The 21,657-nt window shown below is 45.7% G+C and overlaps 1 protein-coding gene across 1 annotated transcript in view; it reads right to left on the reverse strand.

Moving 5' to 3' along the window:
* Positions 1-11,926: 11,926 nt before the first annotated feature.
* LOC137377633 (disintegrin and metalloproteinase domain-containing protein 12-like) overlaps positions 11,927-21,657 on the reverse strand; it is a 136,816-nt gene continuing 127,085 nt past the window's right edge. Inside the window, exons 9-10 of the mRNA XM_068047495.1 lie at positions 14,410-14,508; positions 11,927-12,056 (exon numbers count right to left, since the gene is read on the reverse strand). Of these exons, the coding sequence (XP_067903596.1) occupies positions 11,927-12,056; positions 14,410-14,508 (229 nt within the window). The remainder of the gene's footprint in view (positions 12,057-14,409; positions 14,509-21,657) is intronic.

A 21,657-nucleotide genomic window follows, 5' to 3' on the forward strand; every position in this document is an offset into this window, starting at 1 on the left:
TCATCGCGCATGCACTGCAGCTTCGAGGAGCTTCCCAGTCAGAAGGTAAGCAAAGGGTGGTCGGGTCGGGCTCAGATCCGTTGTGGATTGGTCGGGTTCGGGTCAGTTTCTTTTTCACAGTATGGGGAGAATGGCCTCCTTTGGTGCTGTAACCATTCTATGATTCCATGGGTGGAAGAGCTACAATTTGTGATAGGACATGACAGATAGAGTCATAGAGTTATACAGCAGAGAAACAGGCCCTTCGGCCCACCGTCCCAACGCCAGGATAATTTGAGCTCTGACAGGACAGGTACTTCTTCTGCCCAACTCTATTAGGGGAATTTGGCAGTTTGCTAGCAGGTGGATCTGGACTTCCCTAGGAATTCCACCTAGCACCCTGACTGGTTTCCTGGGCTGACACCTTCTGAAAGCAGGTGTAGTGTCCATTACTAAGGCTACTGAAGGCTTCAATAGTCAGATGGCGCAATAGTAATCAGTCCCTCTGGGCTTCAAGCTTACCTTTTTGGAGCAGCAGGTTGCTACTCTGACCTCTGGCTGCCATAGCAGGGTGCTCTGAATCTATTGAAATGCTTCTGTATTTTGTCTGTTTCTTGTTATGCTTTGTAACCTCTCCACCCCACACCACCACCACCACACCCCCCCACCAACCCTCTGTACATTATATCATCAACAATCTGACCTGCTCTCCACAACTATCAACAGTCTACATTTCTCACCCTCGTGCTTCTGCCATGATGCAGCTGGCTTTTTTGTCTGGACAGACACATCTTGGAGCTGGGAAGTCATGATCCATTCCCAGATTGTGTCCAATTCCATGAGCTAAATTGGAAGCAATGCCCAAACTTTCAGCTGTAGTATCCTAGAAAAACAAGCAGTGATATATGGGAACAAGGACTCAGTGGGAATGTCACACGTCAGTATGCTTTATAGTAGTAGCTTCACAGATGGTAAGTCGTCAGCCTTAGCTGTGCTGTCTGGGAAGCAGCCCTTTCCCAAAGGGATGCTGCTTTCCCACAGGGATGTGAGGGAACTATTTGAACAGTTATCCAAGCAGTCTGTGCAAAAGCATGGGCCCTCCCTTTCTCTCTGATGGGGAACATTAACTTTAAAAAAAAACTAAAGCTAATAATGCTTTATCTAATAATTGATAAGCGTTATTCCTGGATCACACAATACTGTAGCAACAAATGAGTGATTTTTTTTTGCATTTTGCATGCTTATATTTAATAAACATCTTTACTGAAACAAATTCCACTCCACTCACTGCTTAAAAATGATTATGACTATCTGTATACAAAAATATGTTTACCTTGAAGGGGGTACAGTGCAGATTAAACAGAACTTAAAACCTTAAAACTAGAACAGGACAATTCAGGAATGACAATCAATTTCTTGTTATATCCACTTGCGTTTAATGGCCAGAGGAAACCTGCTCCAATATGGAGTGCCTACCTGTGAAGTAGTAATACTCAATGATGTTGCACTTTGCATTTTCTATTAACATTAATAGCAGAATGCACATGGCAAGAGGTAGAGTAACACAAGAATGCCCTGTACAGACTGTATGATTAACAAAGTCCTATAGGAATCCATGCCTCAGTCGGTCTTTCCTGCAGGCTGAAATGCCTGCAGGCAGAAAATCAAACGTAAGAACTGACTAAAGCTCACCAGAACAATACCTCCCGAGTAATCCAAAGAACACATCGAGCCAAACTCAACGAGCTGTTCAGTCATATTATTAAAGCTCCTGCCCCTAAGAAAGAGGTAAAATATAGTTGTCAACAAGGGATGTGAGCAGTGAATGTCACAAGGTGCACAGAAGTAGTTTACAGTCACTTTCTACTCCCCAAAATACTGCTTTACCAATATCTAAATGTCGACATACACACGGAGATGGCCTCCAGTTGTGTGAGTGACCTGCAATGGATGATATACATACATATATAATACATAGATATATATATATAAAAAACTGTGCAAGAAAATATGGAATGATAAAATTCATTTAGCTATCAAGGTGAATCCTGCAGTCGATGAATAATTGGTAAATGACACAGCGATTTTTACATTGTGGAAACAATTGGCTCAAGGTGCCGAATAATGAGTTCAAGGAAGTAGGTGCTGGAAAAAGTTCAGAGTTCTACCAGAACTCACTGAGAGGCTCAATGTATTTTTGTTTCAGTTTTCAAAACTTAAAGGGAGGTGGATGATGAAAGTATTTTCCATTTCCTTTCCAGAACAGGTAAGGTAAGGAGTGACTGCCCTTAAAATCAGGGCTGTATTTGACCAAGTAGCATCAAGGAGCCCGAGCAAATTTGAAGTCAATTGGACTCTCCACTGGTTGGAGTCATACTTAGTACAAGGGAAGATGGTTGTGACTGTTGAAGGCCGATCGTCTCAGCCCCAGGACATCACTGCAGGAGTTCCTCAGGGTAGTGCCTTAGGCCCAACCATCTTTTGCTCCTTCATTAAGTCATAGAACTATTTCCGGCACAAAAGGAGGCTATTCGGTTCATCAAGTCCACGTCAGGTCTCCATGGAGCTACTCAGTAACTGCCACACGCCAGCTCGATCCCCGTAGCCTTACAAGTTTATTTCCCTCAACTGGCCATCCAATTTCCCCTTCAAGTCATTGACTGTATCCACTTCCACCACCCTTGTGGCCAGTGAGTTACAGGTCATTACTACCCGCTGTGTAAAAAAGTTCTTTTTTATATTCTGCCTGCATCTCTTGCCCAAAACCTGCATTTGTGTCCCATAGTCCTTGTACAGTCAGTTAATGGGAACAGTTTTTCCTTGTCTAACTTATTTAAGCCTGTCATAATCTTATACACTTCTATTAAATCTCCCCTCAATCTCCTTTGTACTAAGGAGAACACCCCAGTTTTTCCAACCTTACCTTGTAACTAAAATCCCTAGTCCCAGGAATCATTCTGGTAATTCTCCCCTGCACGCTGTCAAGGACTTTACATCTTTCCTAAAGTGCGGTGACCACAGTGAATGCTATACTCCAGTTTAAAGGCCTGCTACCCGACCCGAACCCCATGGGACTCGACGACATGTGTCGGGTTGCACTTCCAGGTCCGGCATTCGGGCTCGGGTCGGGTCAGGTCAGATCAGACATGCCTTAGGTAAGTGACTTTAATGTTAATTTACTTTTTGGACTTTAAAGGTGGTTTTGTTACAGTTATTTTAAGCTTGTGCAGGTAAAGAACAAAGTGAAAAATGGAAGGTAGGTTAAAGAATGGTCGGGTCGGGCGCAGGAAAAAATGGAAGAACTTGGGCCGGGCCAGGATGGGGTTCTGTTGGGCTTGGGATAGGAAGACCACCCATCTGCAAGTTTCCTTCCAAGTCACACATCACCCGAACTTGGAACTACATCACTGTTCACAAGAACATAAATATTAGGAGCAGCAGCAGGCCATTCAGCCTCTCAACCCTGCTTCGCCATTCACTAAGATCATGGCTGATCTGATTGTGGCCTCAACTCCACTTGCCCCCATAACCCTTAACTCCCTTGTTGATCAAAAATCTATTTAATTCAGCCTCCACTGGGAAGAGAATTCCACAGACTAATGATCCTCAGAAAAAAAAATTCTCCTGATCTCCGTCTTAAATGGGAGACCCCCAATTTTTAAACTGTGTCTCCCCCACAAGGAGAAACTCAGCATCCACCTTGTCAAGTCCCCTCGGGATTTGATATGTTTCAGCAAGATCACCTCATTCTTCTAAACTCCAATGGATACAGGCCCAACCTACTCAGCATTTCCTCGTAAGATAACCCTTTCATCCCAGGAATCAGTTGAGTGAACCTTCTCTGAACTGCTTCTTATGAAAGTAAATCCTTTCTTAAGTAAGGAGCCCAAAAACTGTACACAGTACTCCAGATGCAATCTAACTAAGGCCCTGTACAGCTGTAGCAGTATTTCCCTACTTTTATACTTGATTTCCCTTGCAATAGACTCCAACATTCCATCTGCCTTCCTCATCACTTGCTGTACCTGCATACTAACTTTTCGTGATTCCTGTACCAGGACTCCCAGATCTCTCTGTATCACAGAGCTCTACAGTCTCTCTCCATTCAGATAATGCTTTTCTATTCCTCTTGCCAAAGTGGACAATGTCACATTTTCCCACATTATACCCATCTGCCAAATTTTGCCCACTCACTTTACCTATCTAAATCCCTTTGTAGATTTTGTCCTCTTGACAGCTTACATTCCTACCTATCCTTGTGTCATCAGCAAATTTAGTTACCATACATTCGGTCCCTTCATCCAAGTCATTAATATAGATTATAAATATTTGAGGCCCCAGCATTGATCCCTGTGGCACTCCACTAGCAACAGCTCACCAACCCAAAAATGGTCCATTTATCCCTACTCTCTGATTCTTATGAGCTAACCAATCCTCTATCAATGCTAATATTTTAACTCCAAAACCATGAGCTTTTATTTTGTGTAGTAACCTTTAATGTGGCATCTTATTGAATGCCTTTTAGAAATCTAATTACACCACATCTTCAGGCTCCCCTTTATCCATCTTGCTTCCTCAAAAATCTCTAATAAATTAATCAAACACGATTTTTCTTTCACAAAAACTGAACTGGAGTAGCCATGTAAATACCGTGACTACAAGAGCAGGTCAGAGGCTTGGATTCTTGTGGCGAGTAACTTATCTCCTGACTCCCAAAAGCCTGTCCACCATCTACTCCCCACTGGATGGATGCAACTCCAACAACACTCAAGAAGCTCGACACCATCCAGGACAAAGCAGCCCACTTGATTGGCATCCCATCTACAAACATTCACTCCCTCCACCACCGACGCACAGTGGAAGCAGTGTGTACCATCTACAAGATGCACTGCAGCAATGCACCAAGGCTCCTTAGACAGCACCTCTCAAACCCGCGACCTCTACCAACTAGAAGGACAAGGGCAGCAAATACATGGGAACACCACCACCTGCAAGTTCCCCTCCAAGTCACACACCATCCTGACTTGGAACTATATCGCCGTTCCTTCACTGTCGCTGGGTCAAAATCCTGGAACTCCCTTCCTAACAGCACTGTGGGTGTACCCACCCCACATGGACTGCAGCGGTTCAAGAAGGCAGCTCACCACCACCTTCTCAAGGGCAATTAGGGATGGGCAATAAATGCTGGCCTGGCCAGTGATGCTCACATCCCATTAATGAGTGAAAAAAACCATGTTGGGTCGAATTCTCTGCTTTCTCCCACAGTGGGTTTGGAGGCAGGGAGAGCATATAATTGGGTGGGATAGTGGCAGAGGGGATCCCGCAACAATGCCGCCTCCAAAATTTAGTCCAGAGCGGGAAGGCCTGTGAAGGCTCTTCCCGCCCCACTGCCAACTGAGGCCCTTATCTGGGTCATTAACCCCTAATTAAGGGCCTCTTCCTGTGGCAGCCACAATTACCTGTGTGGCAGGTGGCCCTGTTGCCGCATGGGAAGCACGGCAGGGAAAACTTTGCGGACTGCTTCTCAGATGCGGGGGGGTGGGGGAGGATCCCTCATGCAAAAGTACTTAGTGCCTGAATGCGGTACCCGGCTTCGGGAAGAGGGGAACCCGCTGAGGGCCAACCCCAGCCCTTGCCCACAACCCCCACCCCGCGAGACCCCTGCTGCCCTGACCTACCTTGAGCCTGATGTTACGAGGGTTTCCATTGTTTTGTTAAAACTTGAGAATTTATGTTTTAAAACTGAAAAGGATTTCATATAAGGTGAAATTTGTGGGGTTTTATTTTAAAGGAAGGTCACCAGAAGGTTGGAACTGTAAGTGGAACTGTAAACTAATACTGGAAGGCATCTGAGTTCAAATAAAAACCCAGCAGGTGTTGTTTTGGTTTGGAAAAATGTTTGAAGAGAGATGCCAGGTCAAGATTTATAGAGATCATGAGACTGGACTTCTGGAAAAGTTTTAGTTTCATTTGAACTGTTAAAGAAGCCTGGTGGTGTTTGGCCTGAAACAGAAGTTTCTTTATTGACCTGCCAAGAGACTAGCAGCCCATCTTTCTCCTGAAAACCAATCTTGTATCTCCAGTGTTTCAGATTCCTACTTCATCCTGTATTTGAAGAAGGCCTGCACGATTAAAGAACTTGCATGTCAAATGTGTGGAACTGAAATCTTTGTTGCTGCATTTCTGCTTTAAGACCTGACTAAAGCATTCTGTAGTCGCATCTCTTGGAAGCCTACCGAAACTGAACATCAACATCGCCTGGAAAGAACTGTTCTAGGAAGATGCCATTGACAGCTGCCTATTCGCCTTTGGGACACCTCACCAAAACAAAGGACTTCTTTCCACACCTTCTTTTCAGCCTAAGTTTTTGTTTGTTCCTTCTATTTCTTTGTAACAACTGTAACAACCAGTTTTGTGTGTGTGTGCATGCACGCGCGTGCGTTTGTGCGAGGACTAGGATAAATAAGGGGCTTTAATATTTCAATTTGTGGATATGCTTTACTTTATTATTGGTTAAGACTTGGTTTATAATAAATGGATAATTTTGCTGTTTATTATAGAAAGGTGTGCTTTACTCTGAGGAAAAATAGAGTATAACACTATTTCGGTAAGTGGGAAAATTTAAATATATGTTGTGACCTGTGGAGAAATAGGGCTGAATTAACAGTACACTCTTCCTGCCTCAGTAGTAACATTGGTTCCAGCGCCGCTCCTCGGTGGCGCTGCAGCTGCCAGCCACTGATTGGCCAGCAGCTCTGCAAGGCCTAAATCGTATGGAAGACCAGCCGCTGTCCAGTTAAGTGCCTGATTGGCACTAAATTTGGCGGGCCTTCCATACAAGAGCCAATGTGGGGATCTCCGTGTCGATCTCCCCCGACATTGAGACCTTCGCCGCCAGCATAAAATTCCACCCATTGACTCCGCCTGCTTCTATCACGATTTTGTAAATGTCCTGCTATTACCTCCTTAATAATGGATTCTAGCATTTGCCCTATGACAGATGTTAGGCTAACTGGCCTATAGTTTTCTGCTTTCTGTCTCCTTCCTTTCTTTAATAGAGGTGTTACATTTGTTATTTTCCTATCTGCTGGGACCTTTCCAGAATCTAGAGAAATTTGGGGGGAAAAAAATCACAACCATTGCAACTGCTATCTCTGCAAAGACTTCTTTTAAGACCCGAGGATGCCGGTCATCAGGTCTAGAGGACTTGTCAGCCTTTCATTCTAATAGTTTTCTCAGTACCTTTTCCCTAGTGATTGTGATTGCTTTAAGTTCCACCCTCCCTTTTACTTCTTGATTTTCAAGTATTCTTGGAATTCTTTTTGTGTCTTCCACAGTGAAGACCGCTTCCGCCATTTCCTTGTTTCCTATTAATTCCCCAGTCTCACCCTCTAAGGGTCCAATGCTCACTTTAGTTATTCTTTTCCTTTTTAATTACTTGTAGAAACTCTTGCTGTTTTTAAATTTCGAGCTAGCTTTCTCTCTTCCTCTTTATTACTTTTTTAATCATTCTTTGCTGGTTTCTAAAATCAGTCCATTGAATTTCATTTAGGGAAGGAACTTACCTGGTCTGGCCTACATGTGACTACAAACCCACAGCAATCTGGTTGACTCTTAATGGCTCTCTGAAATGGCCTAGCAAGCCACTTGGTTGTATCTAACTGCTATGAAGTCAATAAGCAATGAAAGCGGGAGGACCACTCAGCATCGACCTAGGCACAGGAAACAACAGCGGCAAACCCAGCCCTGTCAACCCTGCAAAGTCCTCCTTACTAACATCTAGGGGCTTGTGCCAAACTTGGGTGAGCTGTCCCACATACTAATCAAGCAAATGCCTGACATAGTCATACTCATGGAAACATACTTTACATCCAATGTCCAGGCCAGACAACACCATCACAATTCCTCAGTATGTCCTGTCTCACCGGCAGAACAGACCCACCAGAGATGGCAGCACAGTGCTATACAGTCGGGAGGGAGTTGCCCTGGGAGTCCTCAACATCGACTCTGGACCCCATGAAGTCTCATCGCAGCAGGTCAAACACGGGCAAGGAAACCTCCTGCTTATTACCAACTACCTCCTCCACCCCCCACCCCCTCAGCTGATGAATCAGTATTCCTCCATGATGAGCACCACTTAGAGGAAGAGCAGAGGGAAGGGAAGGCAAGGGAACAGAATATACTCTGGGTGGGGGACTTCAATGTTCATTATTAAGAATGGCTCGGTAGCACCACCACTGACCGAACAGGCCAAGTCCTGAAGGACATAGCTGTCAGACTGGACCTGCGGTGCAGCATTGCTACCCGACCCGAACGCGACGGGACCCGACGACATGTGTCGGGTTCAGGTCAGGCCGGGTCGTTCTTCGGGCTCAGGCCGGGTTGGACACACACTATCACCACCTCTGGTACGTGGCTACAATCTTAAATGTACTTTTTAAACAACCTTTCAAGTCCAGTTACAGTTTTGTTGCTTATCTGTACAAGCTTAAAAAGTGAAAAACAGAAGCTCGGTTCATTCGGAACATTGCGGTGGTCAGGTCGGGCACGGGAAAAATTGTAAGGACTCGGGCCGGGTCGGATGTGGTTCTGTCGGGCTCAGGTCAGGTTTTATTTGCAGACCCAAGCCGGCCTTTAGCCTGCGGCAGGTCGTCAGGGAACCAACAAGAGGGAAAAACCTACTACACTTTATTCTCACCAATCTATCTGATGTAGAAGGATCTGTCCATGACAGTAGTGGTAGGAGTGACCACTGTAGAATCCTTGTGAAAACCAAGTCCCCTCTTTACACTGAGGATACTCTCCATCTTCTTGTGTGGCACCAGTACTGCACTACATGAAGCAGATTTAGAAAAGATCTGGCAGCTCAAAACTGGGCATCCACAAAGCACTGTAGACCATCAGCAGTAGCAGAATTGTATTCAAACACAATCTGTAACCTCATGGCCCGGCATATCACCCACTCTACACTTACCATCAAGCCAGGGAATCAAGCCTGGTTCAATGAAGAGTGCAGGAGGGCATGACAGGAGCAGCACCAGGCATACCTTCAAATGAGGTGTCAGCCTGGTGAAGCTACAACACAGAACTACCTGCGTGCCAAACAACGGAAGCAGCATGCAATAGACAGAGATAAGCAATCCCATAATAAACAGATCAAATCAAAGCTCTGCAGTCCAGCCACATCCAGTCGTGAGAAGTAGTGGACAATTAAACAACTAACAGGAGGAGGAGGAGGCTCCATAAATATCCTCACTCTCAATGATGGGGGAACTTAGCACATCAGTGAAAAAGAACTGAAGCGTTTGCATCCATCTTCAGCCAGAGATGCCGAGTGGATGATCCATCTCAGCCTTCTCCTGAGCTCCCCAGCATCACAGATGCCAGTCTTCGGCCAATCCAAATCACTCCACATGATACCAATAAACGGCTGAAGGGATTAGATAGTGCAAAGTCTATGGATCCTGACAACATCCCAGGTGTAGGACTGAAGACTTGTGCTGCAGAACTAGCCACACCCCCTAGCCAAGCTGTTCCAGTCACTACAACACTGGCATCTACCCAAAAATGTGGAAACTTGTCCATGTATGTCATTTCCACAAAAAAGATTAACAATTCCAACCCTTCCAATTATCGCTCCATCAGTCTACTCTCGACCATCAGCAAAGTGATGAAAAGGGTCTTCCACAGTGCTATCAAGTGCCACTTAAACAGCAATAACCTGCTCACCGTTGCTCAGATTGGGCTCCGCCAGGGTCACTCAGCTCCTGGCCTCATTACAGCCTTGGTCCAAACATGGACAAAAAAGCTGAATTCAAGAGGTGAGGTGAAAGTGATTACCCTGGATATCAAGGCAGCATTTGACCGAGCATTTCAAGGAGCCTGGGCCAAACTGAAATCAATGGGAATCAGAGGGAAAACTCTCCACTGGTTGGAGCCAAACCGAGCACAAAGGAAGATGGTCGTGGTTATTGGAAGCAAATCATCTCAGCCTTAGGACGTTGCTGCAGGAGTTCCACAGCTCATATCCTAGGCCTAACAATCTACAGCTGCTTCATCCAGTGACCTTACTTTTTTTATTCGTTCATGGGATGTGGCTAGGCCAGCATTTATTGCCCATCCCTAATTATCCTTGAGAAGGTGGTGGTGAGCTGCCTTCTTGAACCGCTGCAGTCCAAGTAAGGTAGGTACAGGGTTAGGGTTAGGGTTCTCACGACTGAGCTGTTAGGAAGAGAGTTCCAAAATTTTGACCCAGCGACAGCGAAGGAACAGTGATATAGTTCCAAGTCAGGATGGTGTGTGGCTTGGAGGGGAACTTGTAGGTGGTGATGTTCCCATGCATCTGCTGCCCTTGTCCTTCTAGGTGGTAGAGGTCACGGGTTTGGAAGGTGCTGTCTAAGGAGCCTTGGTGCGTTGCTGCAGTGCATCTTGTAGATGGTACACACTGCTTCCACTGTGCGTCGGTGGTGGAGGGAGTGAATGTTTGTGGATGGGGTGCCAATCAAGTGGCTGCTTTGTCCTGGATGGTGTCGAGCTTCTTGAGTGTTGTTGGAGCTGCACCCATCCAGGCAAGTGGAGAGTATTCCATCACACTCCTGACTTGTGCCTTGGAGATGGTGGACAGGCTTTGGGGAATCAGGGGATGAGTTACTCGCCACAAGATTCCTAGCCTCTGACCTGCTTTTTTAGCCACAGTATTTATATGGCTACTGCTGTTCAGTTTCTGGTCAATGGTAACCCCTAGGATGTTGATCGTGGGAGATGTTAGATTCTCTCTTGTTGGAGATGGTCATTGCCTGGCACTTGTGTGGCGCGAATGTTACTTGCGACTTATCAGCCCAAGCCTGGATATTGTCCAGGTCTTCCTGCATTTCTACAGGGACTGCTTCAGTATCTGAGGAATCACGAATGGTGCTGAACATTGTGCAATCATCAGCAAACATCCCCACTTCTGACCTTATGATTGAAGGAAGGTCATTGATGAAGCAGCTGAAGATGGTTGGGCCTCGGACACTACCCTGAGGAACTCCTGCAGTGATGTTCTGGAGCTGAGATGATTGACCTCCAACAACCACAACAATCCTCCTTTGCGCTAGGCATGATTCCAACCAGTGGAGAGTTTTCCACCTGATTCCCATTTTGTTTTGCTAGGGCTCCTTGATGCCATACTCGGTCAAATGCTGCCTTGATGTCAAGGGCAGTCACTCTCACCTCACCTCTTGAGTTCAGCTCTTTTGTCCAATACCCCCATCATAAGGTCAGATGTGGGGATGTTCGCTGATGATTGAAGTGGAGACAGTGGCGACGTGGTAATGTCACTGGACTTGTAATCCTGAGACCCAGGCTAATGCCCTGTGAACAGAGATCCAAATCCTAAAATGGCAGCTGGTAGAATTTAAATTCAATTAATTAATTTTAAAAATCTGGAACTGGAAGTTAATTTCAGCAATAGTATCAGGAACAGTATCCGATTGTAACTATCATCGATTGTCATAAAAAAAATCATCTGGTTCACTAATGTCCTTTAGCGAAGGCAAACGGCCATCCTTGTCTGGTCTGGCCTACATGTGACTCCAGACCCACAGCAATGTGGTTGACAGGATGGCACAGTGGTTAGCACTGCAGCCTCACAGCTCCAGTGACCCGGGTTCAGTTCTGGGTACTGCCTGTGCGGAGTTTGCAAGTTTTCCTTGTGACCGCGTGGGTTTACTCTGGGTACTCCGGTTTCCTCCCACATGTCAAAGACTTGCAGGTTGACAGGTAAATTGGCCATTGTAAAAAGAATTGCCCCTAGTTTAGGTAGGTGATAGGAGAATTGAGGAGAAGTGAGAGGGAAAATGGGATTAGAGTAGGATTAGTATAAATGGGTGGTTGATGGCGGTGTGGACTCGGTGGGCCGAAGGGCCTGTTTTGGTGCCCTCTGAAATGGCCTAACAGGCCACTCAGTTCAAGAGCAATCAGGAATGGGTAACAACTGCTGGCCTTGCCACTCGGCACCTCTGGCTGAAGATGGATGCAAACGCTTCAGTTCTTTTTCACTGATGTGCTGAGTTCCCCCATCATTGACACCCACATCCCTTGAAAGAATAAAGATTGTATGATGCTCAGTAGCATCCGCCTCTCCGCAGATATTGAAGCAGTCCGTGTCCATAATGCAGCAACACCTGGTCAACATTCAAGCTTGAGCTGATAAGTGGCAAGTAACATTTGTGCCACACAAGTGCCAAGCAATGACTATCCCCAATAAGAATCTACCCATTTCTCCTTCACATTCAATGGCATTAGCATCGCTGAACTCCCCATGATCAACATCCTGGGGGTTACCATTGACCAGAATCTCAATTGGATCAGCCACATAAATACTGTGGCTACAAGAGCAGGTAAGAAGCTGGGAATTCTGTGACGAGTAACTTACTGCCTGATTCCCCAAAGCCTGTCCATCATCTACAAAGCACAAGTCAGGAGTGTGATGGAATACTCTCCACTTGCCTGGATGATTGCAGCTCGAACAACACTCAGAAAGCTCAACACCATCCAGGACAGAGTAACTGCTTGATCAGCACCTCATCCACCACCTATTCCCTTCACCACTGACGCACAGTGGCAGTAGTGTACACCACCTACAAGATGCATTGCAGCCACTCACCACACCTCCTTCAACAGCACCTTCCAAACCCGTGACCTCTTCCACCTAGAAGAACAAGAACAGCAGATGAATGGGAACACCAACACCTGCAAGTTCCTCTCCAAGTCACACACCATCCTGACTTGGAAATATATTGCCATTCCTTCACTGCCACGGGATCAAAATCCTGAAACTCCCTCTGTAATAGCACTGTAGGTGTTACCACTTGAGATGACTGCAGTGGTTCAAGAAGGCAGCTCACCACCACCTTCTCAATTAGGGATGGCATTATGAAGATGCTTCTAGATTAATTGTGAAGTATTTATTTGAGGACTCATATTTAAATTGTGGAGATGGACTCATTGGAAGGCTGAAGATTTCATAGAAGCTGAAATTTGCTTTGCTGTGGACAGTTCATTGAAAGGACATGGAAATATTGTTTAAAAACCTTGCTGGATGTCATGTGCTTTAAGCTCAATAAACAACAGAAGCTTTGGTGATCTGAGAAAGATGTTTACAAAGAAGCCACATGTCAAAGTTTATGGAGGTCAAGAGGTTGACTTTCTGTTTTGGGGTTTGGATTGTTTTCAGTTCAATTGGGGTTTGAACTGTTTTGATGACAGTTGGTGTTTTGCCTGCCTGCCTGTGTGTGCTGGATGAAATCCCTGATGCCACATGTTTCCTGGAAAGCCGACCAGATTATTTCTCAACATCTCCAGAGCAAATTGCTTCTGAAAAGATCCCAGTGACCCGTCTCCATATACCCGGGCGTCAGAAAAAAAAGGGCCAACTGACTTCCTTCCATATCTTCTCATTTTTCTTCATGAATTAGCAAGCATTTGGCCAAAATATATATTTTTAATCTTTGTAACAGACTTCTGAAGAGAGAATTTCTGTATGTTTTGTGTGTGTGTGTGGGGGGAGGGGGGGGAATTTAAAAATTGAACTTTCATATTTCAATCTGTGTGTTAATACTTTGCTTCATTACTAGATAAGTCTTGTTTGATAATAAACTGACAATTTATTGTTTATTTAAGAAACTGATTGGTTTATTTTATTCTGGGATAAAGAGTAGAATATATGATTGACCGAATCAGTAACTGGATAAACTTTTTAAAAATATATGCTGTGACCTGCAGAGAAGTGGAACTAGAAAAGACAGTGTACTCCTCCCACTTCAGTCGTACCAATGAGCAACAAGCGCTGACCTTGCCAGTGACACCCACATCCCATGAAAAAAATAAAAAGACCAATCTTCTGACCAACCACTAATCTTTGTAGTATTGAATGCTTTTTTCTTTCAATTTGACATTATCCTTAACTTCCTTAGTTAGCCACGGATGGTGGATCCTTCTCATAGAGTGCTTCTTTCTCAGTGGAATATATCTTTGCTGCGTTTTGTGAAATATCTCCTTAAATATTTGACATTGCTTCTCCACTGTGCTATCTTTTAACCTATTTTCCAGTTCACATCAGCAAACTGTCCTCACAGCCTTGCAATTGCCTTTATTTAAGTTTAAGACACTCGTCTTAGACCCACATTTGTCACCCTCAAACTGAATGTGATATCCTATCACTCTTGCCTGGAGTCTCCTTTACTATGAGGTCATTCATTAATCCTGTCTCTTTGCACATTACCAGGTCTAATATAGCCTGCTCCCTAGTTGGCACGAGAACATACCGCTCTAAGAAATTATCTCAAATACACTCTATGAATTCATCTTCCAGGCGACTTTTGCCAATCTGATTCGTCCAATCTATACAAAGATTAAAATCAACCATGATTATTGCAGTACATTTCTTACAAGCTCCCATTTTTTTCTTCCTGTGTACTCTGTTCTACAGTGTAGCTACTATTAGGCGGCCAATAAACCAGCCGAGTCCTAAAGGACATAGCTGCTAGACTGGAACCAACAAGAGGGAAAAACATACTTGACCTTGTCCAACATCAAGCTACCTGTTACAGATGCATCTGTCCATGACAGTATCGGTAAGAGAGATGACTGCACAGTCCTTGTGGAGACAAAATCCTGTCTTCACATTGAGGATCCCCTCCATTGTTATGTGGCACGACCACCATGCCAAATGGGATAGATTTTGAACAGATCTAGCAATGCACACTAGGCATCCATGAGACGCTGTGGGCCATCAGCAGCAGCAGAACTGTACTCAACCACAACCTGAAACCTCATGGCCCGGCATATCTCGCTCTCTGCCATTCCAATCAAGCCGGGAGGTCAACCCTGGTTCAATGAAGAGTGCAGGAGAGCATGCCAGTAGCAGCACCAGGCATTCCTAAAAATGAGGAGTCAGCCAGGCGATGCTACTACACAGGACTACTTGCAAGCCAAATAGCAGAAACAGCATGGGATAGACATAGCTAAGTGATCCCACTATCAACGGATCAGATCTAAGCTCTGCAGTTCTGCCATATCCAATCCTGAATGGTGGTGGACAATTAAACAACTAATAGGAGGAGGAGGCTCCACAAATATCCCCATCCTCAATGATGGGGGAGCCCAGCACATCAGTGAGAAAAATAAGGCTGACGTATTTGCAACAAACTTCAGCCAGAAGTGCCGAGTGGATGATCCCCAGAATCACAGATGCCAGTCTTCAGCCAATCCAATTCACTCCACATGACATCAAGAAACGGCTGGAGGCAGTGGATACTGCAAAGGATATGGGCCCTGACAACATTCCGGCAATAGTACTGAAGACTTGTGCACCAGAACTAGCAGCTATCCAAGCTGTTCCAGTACAACACTGGCATCTACCCGGCAATCTGGAAAATTGCCCAAGTATGTCCTGAACACAAAAAGCAGGACAAATCCAACCCGGCCAAATACCGCCATATCAGTCTACTCCCGCTCATCAGTAAAATGATGGAAGGTGTCGTCGACAGTGCTATCAAGTGGCACTTGCTCAGCAATTACCTGTTCAGTGACACTTAGTTTGGGTTCCGCCAGGGCCATTCAGCTCCTGACCTCATTTCAGCATTGGTTCAAACATGGACAAAAGAGCGGAACTCCAGAGGTGAAGTGAGAGTGACTGCCCTTGACATTAAGGCAGCATTTGACCGAGTATGGCATCAAGGAGCCCAAGCAAAACTGGAGTCAATGGGAGTCAGGAGAAAACTCTCCACTGGTTGGAGTCATATCAAGCGCAAAGGAAGATGGTTGTGGTTGTTGGAGGTCAATCATCTCAGTCCCAGGACATCACTGCAGGAGTTCCTTAGGGTAGTGTCCTAGGCCCAACCATCTTCAGCTGCTTCATTAATGACTTTCCTCCATCATAAGGTCAGAAGTGGGGATGTTCGTTGATGATTGCACAATGTTCAGCACCATTCGCAACTCCTCATATACTGAAGCAGCCGTGTCCAAATGCAGCAAGATCTGGACAACATCCAGGCTTGGGCTGATAAGTGACAAGTAACATTCGCGCCACACAAGTGCCAGGCAATGACTATCTCAAACAAGAGAGAATCTAACCAAGTCCCCTTGACATTCAATGGTATTACCATCGTTGAATTCCCCACTATCAACATCCTGGTAGTTACCATTGACCAGAAACTGAACTGGACAAGCCACATAAATACTGTGGCTATAGGTGAAGGTCAGAGGCTGAGAATTCTGCAGCAAGTAATTCACCTCCTGACTCCCCAATGCTTGTTCACCTTCAAAAAGCACAAGTCAGGATAGTGATGGAATACTCTCCACTTGCCTGGATGGGTGCAGCTCCAACAACACTCAAGAAGCTCGACACCATCCAGGACAAAGCTTGATTGGCACCCCATCCATAAATATTCACTCCCTCCACCACTGACGCACAGTGGCAGCAGTGTGTACCATCTACAAGATGCACTGCAGCAACTCACCAAGGCTCCTTAGACAGCACCTTCCAAACCTGCGACCTCTACCACCTCGAAGGACAAGGGCAGCAGATGCATGGGAACATCACCACCTGCAAATTCCCATCCAAGCCACACACCATCCTGACTTGGAACTATATCACCATTCCTTCATGGTCACTGAGTCAAAATCCTGGAACTTCCTTCCTATCAGCACTGTGGGTGTACTTACACCCCAAGGACTGTAGCGGTTCAAGAAGGCAGCTCACCGCCACAATTTCAAGGGGAATTAGAGATGGGCAATAATTAGAATTAGAATTAGAACATTACAGCGCAGTACAGGCCCTTCGGCCCTCGATGTTGCGCCGACCTGTGAAACCATCTGACCTACACTATTCCATTTTCATCCATGTGTCTATCCAATGTCCACTTAAATGCCCTTAAAGTTGGCGAATCCACTACTGCTGCAGGCAGGGCGTTCCACGCCCTTACTACTCTCTGAGTAAAGAAACTACCTCTCACATCTGTCCTATATCTATCACCCCTCAACTTGAAGCTATGTCCCCTCGTGTTTGCCATCACCATCCGAGGAAAAAGACGCTCACTATCCACCCTATCTAACCCTCTGATTATCTTATATGTCTCTATTAAGTCACCTCTCCTCCTCCTTCTCTCCAATGAAATCAACCTCAAGTCCCTCAGCCTTTCCTCGTAAGACCTTCCTCCATACCAGGCAACATCCTAGTAAATCTCCTCTGCACCCTTTCCATAGCTTCCACATCCTTCCTGTAATGCGGTGACCAGAACTGCACGCAATACTCCAGGTGCGGTCTCACCAGAGTTTTGTACAGCTGCAGCATGACCTCGTGGCTCCGAAACTCGACCCCCCTACTAATAAAAGCTAACACACCATATGCCTTCTTAACAGCCCTATTAACCTGGTTAGCAACCTTCAGGGATTTATGCACCTGGACACCAAGATCTCTCTGTTCATCTACACTACCAAGAATCTTCCCATTAGCCCAGTACTCTGCATTCCTGTTACTCCTTCCAAAGTGAATCACCTCACACTTTTCCGCATTAAACTCCATTTGCCATCTCTCAGCCCAGCTCTGCAGCCTATCCACATCCCTCTGTAACCTACAACATCCTTCGGCACTATCCACAACTCCACCGACCTTAGTGTCATCTGCAAATTTACTAACCCACCCTTCTACACCCTCTTCCAGGTCATTTATAAAAATGACAAACAGCAGTGGCCCCAAAACAAATCCTTGCGGTACACCACTAGTAACTAAACTCCAGGATGAACATTTACCATCAACCACCACCCTCTGTCTTCTTTCAGCTAGCCAATTTCTGATCCAAAGTTCTAAATCACCTTCAACCCCATACTTCCATATTTTCTGCAATAGCCTACCGTGGGGAACCTTATCAAACGCCTTACTGAAATCCATAGACACCACATCCACTGCTTTACCCTCATCCACCTGTTTGGTCACCTTCTCAAAAAACTCAATAAGGTTTGTGAGGCACGACCTACCCGTCACAAAACCGTGCTGACTATCTCTAATGTACTTATTCTTTTCAAGATGATTATAAATCCTGTCTCTTATAACCTTTTCCAACATTTTACCCACAACCGAAGTAAGGCTCACAGGTCTATAATTACCAGGGCTTCTCTACTCCCCTTCTTGAACAAGGGGACAACATTTGCTATCCTCCAGTCTTCCAGCACTATTCCTGTCGACAATGACGACATAAAGATCAAGGACAAAGGCTCTGCAATCTCCTCCCTAGCTTCCCAGAGAATCCTAGGATAAATCCCATCTGGCCCAGGGGACTTATCTATTTTCACTCTTTCCAAAATTGCTAACACCTCCTCCTTGTGAACCTCAATCCCATCTAGCCTCGTAGCCTGAATCTCAGTATTCTCAACAACATTTTCTTTCTCTACTGTAAATACTGACGCAAAATATTCATTTAACACTTCCCCTATCTCCTCTGATTCCACACACAACTTCCCACTACTATCCTTGATTGGCCCTAATCTAACTCTAGTCATTCTTTTATTCCTGATATACCTATAGAAAGCCTTAGGGTTTTCCCTGATCCGATCCACCAATGACTTCTCGTGTCCTCTCCTTGCTCTTCTTAGCTCTCCCTTTAGATCCTTCCTGGCTAGCTTGTAGCTCTCAAGCGCCCTAACTGAGCCTTCACGTCTCATCCTAACATAAGCCTTCTTCTTCCTCTTGACAAGCGCTTCAACTTCTTTAGTAAACCACGGCTCCCTCGCACGACAACTTCCTCCCTGCCTGACAGGTACATACTTATCAAGGACACGCAGTAGCTGCTCCTTGAATAAGCTCCACATTTCGATTGTTCCCATCCCCTGCAGTTTCCTTCCCCATCCTACGCATCCTAAATCTTGCCTAATCGCATCATAATTTCCTTTCCCCCAGTTATAATTCTTGCCCTGCGGTATATACCTGTCCCTGCCCATCGCTAAGGTAAACCTAACCGTATTGTGATCACTGTCACCAAAGTGCTCACCTACATCTAAATCTAACACCTGGCCGGGTTCATTTCCCAGTACCAAATCCAATGTGGCATCGCCCCTGGTTGGCCTGTCTACATACTGTGTCAGAAAACCCTCCTGCACACACTGGACAAAAACTGACCCATCTAAAGTACTCGAACTTTGGTATTTCCAGTCGATATTTGGAAAGTTAAAGTCCCCCATAACAACTACCCTGTTACTCTCACCCCTGTCGAGAATCATCTTCGCTATCCTTTCCTCTACATCTCTGGAACTATTCGGAGGTCTATAAAAGACTCCCAACAGGGTAACCTCACCTCTCCTGTTTCTAACCTCAGCCCATACTACCTCAGTAGACGAGTCCTCAAACGTCCTTTCTGTCGCTGTAATACTCTCCTTGATTAACAATGCCACACCCCCCCCTCTTTTACCATCTTCTCTGTTCTTACTGAAACATCTAAATCCCGGAATCTGCAACATCCATTCCTGTCCCTGCTCTACCCATGTCTCCGAAATGGCCACTACATCAAGATCCCAGGTACCAACCCATGCTGCAAGCTCACCCACCTTATTCTGGATGCTCCTGGCGTTGAAATAGACACACTTTAAACCAGGTTCTAGCTTGCCAGTGCCCTCTTGCGTCCTTGTAACCATATCCCTGACCTCACTACTCTCAACATCCTGTACACTGGAACTACAATTTAGGTTCCCATTCCCCTGCTGAATTAGTTTAAACCCCCCCGAAGAGCACTAGCAAACCTCCCCCCCAGGATATTGGTACCCCTCTGGTTCAGGTGAAGACCATCCTGTTTGTAGAGGTCCCACCTACCCCAGAAAGAGCCCCAATTATCCAGGAAACCAAAACCCTCCCTCCTGCACCATCCCTGCAGCCACGTGTTCAACTCCTCTCTCTCCCTATTCCTCGCTTCGCTATCACGTGGCACGGGCAACAACCCAGAGATAACAACTCTGTTTGTTCTCGCTCTAAGCTTCCACCCTAGCTCCCTAAATTTCTGTCTTAAATCCCCATCTCTCTTCCTACCTATGTCGTTGGTGCCTATGTGGACCACGACTTGGGGCTGCTCCCCCTCCCCATTAAGGATCCCAAAAACACGATCCGAGACATCACGAACCCTGGCACCTGGGAGGCAACATACCAACCGTGAGTCTCTCTCGTTCCCACAGAACCTCCTATCTGTTCCCCTAACTATGGAGTCCCCAATGACTAATGTTCTGCTCCTCTTCCCCCTTCCCTTCTGAGCAACAGGAACAGACTCTGTGCCAGATATCTGTACCCCATTGCTTACCCCTGGTAAGTCGTCCCCCGCAACAGTATCCAAAACGGTATACCTGTTGTTGAGGGAAACGGCCACAGGGGATCCCTGCACTGCCTGCTGGTTCCCTCTTCTTCCCCTGACGGTAACCCATCTACCTACTTCTTTTACCTGAGGTGTGACTACCTCCCCATAACTCCTCTCAATAACCTCCTCCGCCTCCCGAATGATCCGAAGTTCATCCAGCTCCAGCTCCAGTTCCCTAACGCGGTTCTCGAGGAGCTGGAGTTGGGTGCACTTCCCACAGATGCAGTCAGCAGGGACACTCTTGGCGACCCTTACCTCCCACATTCTGCAGGAGGAACATACAACTGCCTTAACCTCCATTCCCACTATTCCAAATTCCCAACAAATCTACTGAAAAACCAAAAAAAAACAAAAAGTCAAAACTTGTTAGGTTAGCAATCCAACGGACAAAACTTCCTAAATAAAAAGCTTACCTTATCAATGCTGGCCAAGCCAGTGACACCCACATCTCATAACTGAATTAAAACAAAACTACACCCACAAGAGACTTCTTACTTTTGCTATTTTATTTTTTGTAACTGATTCTGCATCTTGATCTTCTGAACCAAGGTTATCTCTCACTAATTATTCATCCTTAATTAATAGAACTACCTCACCACCTTTTCCAAACTTCCTGTCCTTCCAAAATGTCAACTACCTTAAATATTTAGGTCTCAGCCTTGATCACCTTGCAACCATGTCTCTGACCCAGTATCTGTTGCCCATCGCCAATTGCCCTTGAGAAGGTGGTGGCGAGCCACCTTGTTGAACTGCTGCTGTCCATCTTGTGTAGGAACACCCACAGTGCTGTCAGGGACTTCCAGGTTTTGACTCAGCGACAGTGAAGGAATGGTGATATAGTTCCAAGTCAGGATGATGTGTGACTTTGAGGGGAACTTGCAGATGGTGGTGTTCCATGCGTCTGCTGTCCTTGTCCTTCTAGGTGGTAGAGGTCGAGGGATTGGAAAGTGCTGTCGAAGGAAGCCTGGGGAGCTGCTGGAGTGCTTCTTGTATATGGTACTAAAATAAAAGCAAAATACTGCGGATGCTGGAAATCTGAAACAAAAACAAGAAATGCTGGAATCACTCAGCAGGTCTGGCAGCATCTGTGGAAAGAGAAGCAGAGTTAACGTTTCGGGTCAGAAGCAGGAAATTGCGAATGGTAAATGATAAAACAGCTGGGAAGTTGTACCCGTCTAAGGAAAATTAATTTAATATAAGTGAAGTTATTATAGACTCAGAAATTGTAGAAAAACACCCTTTGTTAAGAAGGCCTCAAAGCCTGCCTGTGAAAGACTAGAGGTGGAAAGTTAGAGAATGTGAA

Source organism: Heterodontus francisci, chromosome 1, assembly GCF_036365525.1.
Source record: "Heterodontus francisci isolate sHetFra1 chromosome 1, sHetFra1.hap1, whole genome shotgun sequence".
Lineage (NCBI taxonomy): Eukaryota > Metazoa > Chordata > Chondrichthyes > Heterodontiformes > Heterodontidae > Heterodontus > Heterodontus francisci.